Here is an 8,987-nt window from a genome sequence, read left to right on the forward strand (position 1 = left end):
TCTCCCTCACCGTTCCTGACGCCGTCTAATGCAGTGGACATGCCACACGGGAAAAAATTAAATGAAAGAGTTGGACTCCAATCTTTTCTTTTCCAAAGAGCAGCGCTACCTCCCCTGCCCTATCCTCCAACATGTCACCCCAGATTCAAGGCTCCACACCGCCTACCTCGCAAAAAGTGGTCACTTTTCTATCTGTAGGTTTGCCCCGTTTCTTTTCTCAGATCCACGATTGGTTTTGCAGGTGTTCAGAACGAGTTCCCGACTATCGAGCTCAATTCCAGGGACCAGGTGAGCTTAGGGTCCCCTCCTCCTCCGCCATCTTAACCTCCCCCCAGTCTTGGCACGCCTTTCTGATCCCCCCGTCCGACTGGCGTTCAGGAAACAGGTCAGCATGCACCGGGATGAGGGAGTCATTTATTATGGGGATTACTGTGAGTTAGGTCTAACCTCAATTCCTTTAAAAAGCAAAGAAAAGAATTCCTCACTTTGGCTTACACTTTGTAACTTGTGGTTCTACTCTGGTGTCCCGACCCCGGGGTTGGGAGCTGTTGCTCCTGAAACATTTCTGTCAAAACTTGAGTTTGACACCTTGTCACCTGAAACTTCTTTCTAGGCTCCTTCCTCTTGCACGTTGTTTTGGACACCTAGCTTGTGTGAGGCAGTGGACTCTGAGCTGTAGACACACTCACGTCTGAGGTAGACCGTGTTGTCAGTCAGTGAGAGGTCACGCTGAGTAGGCCCGGGTGCTGTGTGAGGCCTGCTGTGACAACGTACCACAGACGAGGGGGCTTAAGACAACACAGCCTTATGGTCTCGCGGTTCCGGAGTCCAGCCGTCAGAACTCAAGCTGTCCACAGGGCCGCACCCTCTCTGGCCTGTGGGGAAGAGTCCGTGCTTGCCCCGTCCTCGTTCCTGCTGGTTCGCTGGCCGTTCTCGGCGTTCCTTGGCATTAGCCGTAGGCCTTCAGTCTTGGCTTCTGTCGGCCGTCTGTGTGTCTCTTTTCACATTGCATTCTTCTCCCTGTGTCTGTGTTACCTTTTCTGATAAGGACACAGTCATGTTGGCTTAGGGCTCACCCTGATGACCTCGTCTTAACATGATTACCTCTGTGAAGACCCTGTTTCCAGTAGCGTTTCTGGTGGAGACCCTCCTTCCCTCTATGCCTTCTTCCTAGAGGCTGCATTTAGCTCTATCATTAGTAAGATGACATCTGTCACTCTGGTCGTTTCTGTATTTTTAAGAGTTAATAGCGTAATATGATGAAATGAGAAATGATGTTGTTCTTTCTTTTTTTAATAATAATTTTTATTTTGTTAGCTTAGTCCCCATACAGTACATCCTTAGTTTTTGATGTCGTGTTTCATGATTCATTATTTGCATATAACGCCCAGTGCTCCATGCAATAAGAAATGATGTCGTTCTTGCAAAAACTCGGGGTGCCTCAGTTAAAACTGAAGTCCCCCTTCCTGGTCCCCAGAGGTAACCACATATCAGGTTTGAATATAGCCTTTTTGTTCTGTTTCTTTGTAAAACCCTAGCTATCTCTACAGGAAATAGGAAACATGGGACAACAAGGCTCATGCAAACCCTTTGAGACTACGTGTGTTTTGGGATTTGATATTTTTTGGGTTTCCAATAGAAAATATGGTGCATGAGGTCAAGGACGGGAATGGGCGCTCAGGTGTTTGCTCCTAAGGAAACATGCTGCTGTTTCTGCAGTGAGAGGCGTGACCGAGTCACGAAATGGGGTACATGAAGCTTACGAAAAGCCTCAGATCCGTTCTAGGCGGGTTTTCCTTCAAGGGAGTTTGCCGCCTAACTTGGGTTTGTAGAGCTTTTTGGATTTCAGAATTACACAGAGAGAGTGTGGGTTTTGTACTTGTGTGTGTGTGTCTGCAAGCTGCCCACGTGGAAAGGGAGCAGGGGCCTGGGGGCAGACGCGAGGAGGCCAAGGAAAGGTGTGCAGAGCAGAGGGAGAAGGAGAGGACTTCATGAGACTGAGTTTCCTCCAGGAAGAGCTTGGCTGTGCTTTGGTTTTGACTCTGCGGAACTTACGGACACCAGCCGCGGAGTCGAGAAGCCGGCTGCCTCCAGTTCCAGGCCAAGGGTCCTGGTTGTCTGATGGTTCCTGTTCTTGCCTCTCAGCCAGGGCCGCGTGTCTCCCCCTGCTCCCCCGTCTCCCCACACCCAGAAATACCTACAACTTGAAATAGCTGGAGCAGGACGGGCTCCTGGAAGACAGCGAACACAGCCCCAGAGAGAAAGCTAGAGAAAAGCACCGAAGGCCCAGGGCGCCACCTGGTGTGGCCAGTCCCGGAGCCCAGCCGCGCCCTCCACAGACTTCACACCAGGAAGTTCTTGCTGAGTTTCCTCCAGTGAAGGGCTCTCTTGTTGGGCTTTATTTTATTCTGTAAAAATAAGCCTTATTATAAAACAGAATGAAATCCACAAACCAAAGCTCTGGCCCAACCAGACCCCGTACATGTGTAAAGTCCCTGCTGACCGGACGGGCCCCTCAGCTTATTGCTTCTGCTTGTTGTTTCTTGCCATGAGTGCAAAGGCGGCAACGAGTGCTAAGCCCGCTCCTGCGATGCCAGTCGCCACGACGGCATCTCTGACCTGCAGGAGAGAGGAGGGGAGGTCACACTCTGTCAGGAATCCGAAGACAGGCTGTACATTCAACAAGAACAGCCAGCTCAAGGGAACTCACGGGCCCCTTGGCCCACTTGACAAACTCAGGAGTCTACAGATACTGGCAGGGATGGGTGCCTGGGTGGCTCAGATGGTTAAGCGTCTGCCTTCAGCTCAGGTCCTGATCTCAGGGTCCTGGGATCAAGCCCTGCATCAGGTTCCCTGCTCAGGGGGTGACTGCTTCTCCCTCTCCCTCTGCTGTTCTCCCTGTTCCCCCAGCTCGTGCTCTCTCGCTCTCTGTTCAATAAATAAATAAGATTTTTAAAAACAACAACAACAACAACAACAAATTTTGGCAGGGAAACGGGGAGAAGAAGGTTGGAAGGGGAAAGAGCCACTGGATGGAGCCCGCTGGCCAGGGCTGTATGTGGGCCTGAGGGCAACTCCATCCACTTTTGGGCATTTAAAGCACCTGAATCCCCAGAGCGCGGGGTGGGAAGGCCCAGGAGATGCAGGCGGGATGGCTGAGAGCCTGCGGCCATCAGGGAGCCCGTGCAGCAAGTGCAAGGTGGCTCAGGAACGGCTCTCGAATCTTCCCATGTCACACCTGTGCCCCCCGGGAGAGCAAGGACCTCACGTGTGTCACTCGTCTTGTTCCTCGCTGCATCCCCCACACCTGGTTCTGCCAGGCACAGAGGTGCTCTTTAGGAGTTCTTAAAGAAATGACACAACTCAGAGTGGTGGTGTCGCTCTACCTTCAATTATTAGCCCTGGAGGTGCTGCAGTTCGGGGGTAGGGAGTGGGGACTCCAGAGAAGGACAGCTAGGGTCGGAATCTTGCCTCTGCCACTTATTAGCGGTGCGTTTTGGGGACAAGAAACGTGGAAGCCAGAACGGGTGGGCATGGAAGCTGTGCCCCAGATCTTCCATAAACGAATCCTTGAGCTCGTACACAGGCCCATGGACCTTGAGCATCCCTTGCCTGAGTGCTCTCCGGGGCCTTAGGAGAGCTGTCATGGTGCTGGCTTGGCCCACACTCTTCCTGACATCCCTTCGGGGCATCAAGAGCTGCCTTTAGTGTGGATCCTAGAGGTGAAGGATCCTAGAAGGTCAGCTGGCAGGCCTCCAGAGGTCCTCCATCCAACTCCTCCTCCCACACATGGGGAAACTGAGGCCCAGGGAGGGAGTGACCTGTCCACAGAGCCGCGTGCATCAGAGGCTGATTGAAGAGTTGAGCTCAGACCTCCTGACTCCCAGCTAGTGTGGCACGGTGACTCTTCCCTCTGCCTGCACAGCTTGGTCACCGCCACCCCAAGGGGACCACCAGGAGGGAGACGGATCGTCTCAAAGAGGACCTTACCTGTCTGCACTCGGGCACACCATATCTCAGGTCGGTGACAAAGTGCTCACAGTTCCTGCGCAGAAGACTGTATTCTATCTCCTGACCAACTTTCGCCTTTGCAGAGTAAATGATGTGGTTCACAGGTCGTGGTGTATACTTGTCATCCAAGAGGTTGTTGACCCTATAGCGGCAGCCCCCCACCACATCCTTCAGGCGCTCCCGTTTCACCACCGCCCTGTTGCTCAGAACAGAGAATACGCTGCTGGAGCCAGCCCCTGGGTACTCACCTGGAATCAGAGACACCACCATGGTCACGGGGAGCTGCAGGGGAAGGCGAGACAGGGAGGGAGAAGGGGCGGGACGAGGAAGAGAACCAAGGGAGTGCTCTACTGAGGCCCTGATGTTTGTCTTTTCACAAATGCGATTGGAGCATTCTCAGATTTTGTTCTTTTTACTGAACAGGCTGTGGATATTTTTTCAAGTCAGAGAATGGCATGATTGCATACGCAGTGGCATTGTCTTCCATCACAGGGATATGGGTCATCGATCTGATCCAGCTCTATTATTGAACATTTGGGTTGTTCAAAGATTTTTGCCACTATAAACAGTGATAGTCAAATATTTACTATTTATTCAATTTTGTGCATGTGTGCATTTCAGAAAGAGATCCAATTTATTTGATCACACACTGTTTACTTTCCATGTATTACTTCATCACCTCTTAATTTTTGAGGTATATATTATCTCCATTTGAAAATCAGAATACTGGGGCACCTGGGTGGCACAGCGGTTAGGCGTCTGCCTTCGGCTCAGGGCGTGATCCCAGCGTTATGGGATCGAGCCCCACATCAGGCTCCTCTGCTATGAGCCTGCTTCTTCCTCTCCCACTCCCCCTGCTTGTGTTCCCTCTCTTGCTGGCTGTCTCTATCTCTGTCGAATAAATAAAAATAAATCTTTAAAAAAAAAAGAAAGAAAATCAGAATACTGGTGGTGGGGAGGTCATCCAGGCAATGTGACCACCAGTGACCATGAGCTGGTCTCCAGCAATCAGAGGCTCCTCATCTCATCCCCATCCTTGGAATGTGCATTCCACGTGACTTCCCGCCCGCAGACCTATGGGACTCCGCTCAATTACTCAGCGGGGTATGGATGTACGGTCTGCTCACAAAAGCTCAGGGAGAAACCGAGTCAGGTTTCCCTGGCTCAGCTCTTTCCTCTAATTGTTCTCATGATGGTAACAAATATTTTGAAAATAGTATTTCCAACAGCGCTTACTCGGAGGAGCCAGATGGATCACATAACCATTTCCCACATAGATGGCCCAGTGCTCATAGCCAATGCGGAAAATCTGAATCAGGTCTCCGGGCTTGGGTTCTTCACCAAACTGCAACACAAAAACCCAGGATGGTGTAGGCAGCCTTCTAGGCAACATTCAAGAGCCCAGCTGGGGTCCTGCAGCTTGGCCGGGGCCCCACTGCGTGATGTTCATCATTGGTGAGAGCCTGCAGTGGGAGGGGCCCCCCTGGCCCCTGTGGGGTCCTCATCCTGCTGTCACTTCGAGAGGTTCTGAAGAACCGGGGGCTGGAAGCCTGGAGAAATGGACCTTGTGGAACGGGAGAGTGGAGATTTGTTCAGCGTGCGTGTATTATTATGTATGTATGTGTGCACTCGTGTTGTACAGGGTGTGGGTGAGGGAACACAAGTGTGTGTATGCACATGTGGTGTATGTGTGTTCTGAGTGTAGTGTTCCTTGTCCATGCACAACTACGTGAGTGTCTATGTTGGGTTTGCATGTGTGTGTCGGGCGTACGCAGGCGCACATCTGTGTGTGTGTATACGTTGGGGTTGCGTGTGTGTGTGTGTGTGTGTGTGTGTGTGTCGGGCGTACGCAGGCGCACATCTGTGCGTGTATACGTTGAGGTTGCGTGTGTGTGTCGGGCGTACGCAGGCGCACATCTGTGTGTGTATACGTTGGGGTTGCGTGTGTGTGTCGGGCAGATGCAGGTGCACACCGAGGCTGTGAGTGTGCGTGTGCAGGCGCATTGCACACCTGCTCCTGAGAGTGTGGACCTGACCACCTGGATGAAAACCCCTTCGCGGAGCCTGGGAGCCCCAGACCCCTCCCCAGCAGTCAGAGAGGAGAGTCACCAGCTTCTCGACCCTTCGCAGGTCCTCGTCACACCTCTTGGCCCTCCTTGTCCACGGCCGCGACAGACACCTGCCTCTCCTCAGACGCCATCCCCTCCAGTCCCAGGACACCCGCCCTTGGAGGTGCCAACATGACAGACACGAGCTGACAGCAACCTGAGGGGACCCGAGGCTCTGTAGGGCTGGCAGCTTCTGGCCCTGGGGGCTTACACCCAGCGTGCACAAAGCTCGCCTCTGTGGGCACTTTTCCCGCAGCCCCAGGGGAAGGAAGCATCAGCCCATTGCTCAGGTGGGCAACTGAAGATCAGAGAGAGGGGCTTGGCCAAGAGCACTCAGCTGAGCTGCCCCTTCTCCCCGTGATTTTCCCTGCCTCCCTCCCCCTCCACACCTCTTTCCTGCTCCTCAGTGTCCCCCACCGTCACCCCAGGGGGCCACAGCATCTGATTTGAGAATGTTTCAGTTTCTCTCCCTCTCTGGGCCTGCCCTCAGCAAACCACACACCGCTCCCTCTCAGTGCAGGCCACCTAACCAGAGACCCGTGGTCAGCTTTCCTTAGTCCTCTTGGTCATGCCAGCATCCAACAACCAAGGCCGACCCCGGACTTTCTCCTGAATTCATCTGGTCCACTTCTCACCCTCTGAATTCATCAGGGCAGTCTCTGCGCCTGAATCTGAGACCTGACCCCACTCCATGAAGTTGAGCCTTTATTATTATTTTTTAATTTTATTTATTCTAGTAATTTCCACACCCAACATGGGGCTCGACTCACCACTCCAAGAACACGAGTCACATGCTCTTCTGACTTAGCCAGGTGCCCGGACCCTACATCCTCTTGACTGGACCCCCACTCCCACCCTGGTCTCCTGTGCCTGCTACCCCACATCCAGTCTCCCCAGGACCCACGGTGGCCTTCCCAAAGGGCACATCTGACCATGATCTTCCCGTGGCCTCAGGGCATGGGACACGCACTTTGGGCAGCTCACAGGTGCCCAACCCTCCTGACCAAACCTTCCTCAGCCCTCCTCACCCTGGATGCCCTCTGCCCCCGGGCTGACTGGCTTGCCCTTCTCCTCACCACAGAGCTGGCTCCTGCCTCCGCCCCTCCGCACAGCTGGCCCTCCAGTCGTCTTGCCCACTCCTCCCTCCTCTTCTCCCCCGCACCGCCCAGCCCTCTCTGAGCAGCTGCCCTCAGCACCCAGCCTGGCTCAGCGGCAACTCTCTGGGTCCCCAGGCCCTGGGACCTGCCCCTCCCTCGGCACAGATCACATCCTGCGGGGATCCCTGTGTCTGTCTGCACCTCCCTCTGCTCTTTGAGCTCCACTGGGGCAGGATCCTGGGTGCTGCCCCCGGCCCCTTCCTCTCCAGCAGCTGTGAAGGGCCTGGCCTGGAACAGGGCCAAGGGAATCTACGTGAAAGAGGGGCTGGAGGATGAGCAGGGCCAGGACCCGGGCCCCAGCTCCTCCCCTCTCGGCCAGGGCACAGCAGGCACAGGGATGGTCGCCATGGGGGAATCAAAAGGGGATTTTTCACTCTGAGAGTCAACGTCTGGCTAGGATCAGGGCCAGACACCCTGCACAGTAGCTGGTGGCCGATCAAATGTGACCCCGGGCCCCGCCTTGAGGAGGAGAGGCTGCCCAGGCAACAAAGGCGGATTTCTTTTGGCAGCAATCAGGCCCTGGCCCCACCCCAGGCCCTCAGGTGTGCGGAGTGGGCAGCTTCTTCCCAGAATGGCCTCATTTCCCCGAATTGCCTGAGTTCAACTCCTTCCCCTTCAGTGCACACGAACCACGGAGTCCGACCTGCCCCTGCCTGGATCTTTTGTGGATCTGCGTATCAGGGCCGACAGGAAGGGAGATCCGGAGTCAGAAAGCTGGAATGGAAGCATCCTTACCGAGGCAGGACAGATGCCAAAGAGGGAAGAGGAGAGAGAAGGAGAGAACTGAGCAGGCACTGAACTCTCCCAGTGAGGGAGACAGGCACATTGGGGATCCCCAATTCTGGTCACCCCCCTCGGCCCAAACACCAGGTGCTTCCCAGCTCAGGCGGGCCAAGCCCCCAGGCAGCCACAGCTCCTTCCCCGAGAGCCCCTGAGCCCCCCATGCTGAGATGAGAGGGGAGGCTCACTGGGACCGAAGCCCTCACTGTGCTGCAGGAATAGGGACTTTGAAACACCCAAGACTTTTCCATAACCTCCTTCAAAAGCCTTTCCAAACTCTGCAGTTCAGTGTGGCCCAGACCAGACACCCAGACTCAGGCCTTTACAGGAGGGGGCTGCCCTGCTGCTGGAGAGCCGCAAATAGAAAGTTCCAGGGGCTTACCTCAGCCATGGTCGTGTCTGCTGTCCTGCTACATGTGGACCGACTTTTATACCAAAGTTGAGAGTTTTGCTTTCACTTTCCTTTTGATACTATTTAAAAACTATCACAGACGAATCTTTTCTTTTTATAGTAGGCTCCACACCCAGGTTGGAGTCCAAAGCAGGACTCACATTCCTGATCCTGAGATGCGGACCTCATCTGAGGTCAAGAGTCAGACTGGTAACCAGCTGAGTCACCCAGGAGCCACATAAACATTTTTCCCCCAGGGATACTAAACATTTGCTCTAAATGGAAGGGCCGGTGCTTACGTGACTCAAAAGACAGAATCACTGTGGCTTGTTGTTGAACCCGGGTCCGATCTGCTCACTGCAGGACAGGCCAATAAATGGAGAGAGACAAAGTGTTGGGGCAAGAAAAGCGATTTTTCTCAAGAAAGCCGGCAAACCGAGACGATGGTATACTGATGTCCCCAAAAAACCACTGTCCCGTATCCATGCAGGCAGGACTTTGAAAGGAGAAGAGGAATGGAAAAGAGACCAGCCACAGCTC

At 54.0% G+C, this 8,987-nt stretch overlaps 1 protein-coding gene across 1 annotated transcript; it reads right to left on the reverse strand.

The window, feature by feature from the left end:
• Positions 1–1,283: 1,283 nt before the first annotated feature.
• LOC125282586 (phospholipase A and acyltransferase 4-like) lies at positions 1,284–8,643 on the reverse strand. Its single transcript, XM_048217685.2, has 4 exons — positions 8,439–8,643; positions 5,248–5,356; positions 3,991–4,259; positions 1,284–2,619 (listed from the first exon to the last, which is right to left on the reverse strand). Exons 1-4 carry the CDS (start codon positions 8,445–8,447, stop codon positions 2,521–2,523), a joined length of 486 nt encoding a protein of 161 aa, XP_048073642.2. The 5' UTR covers positions 8,448–8,643; the 3' UTR covers positions 1,284–2,520.
• Positions 8,644–8,987: the final 344 nt, after the last annotated feature.

This window comes from Ursus arctos, unplaced genomic scaffold (assembly GCF_023065955.2).
Source record: "Ursus arctos isolate Adak ecotype North America unplaced genomic scaffold, UrsArc2.0 scaffold_23, whole genome shotgun sequence".
Classification (NCBI taxonomy): Eukaryota; Metazoa; Chordata; class Mammalia; order Carnivora; family Ursidae; genus Ursus; species Ursus arctos.

Coding starts and splice junctions, on each gene's coding strand:
- LOC125282586 (XM_048217685.2), bottom strand. Junction 4,260..5,247: donor GATCCATCTGGCTCCTCCGA/GTAAGCGCTGTT, acceptor CTCTGATTCCAG/GTGAGTACCCAGGGGCTGGC. Junction 2,620..3,990: donor GTGTGCCCGAGTGCAGACAG/GTAAGGTCCTCT, acceptor TCTCTCCTGCAG/GTCAGAGATGCCGTCGTGGC.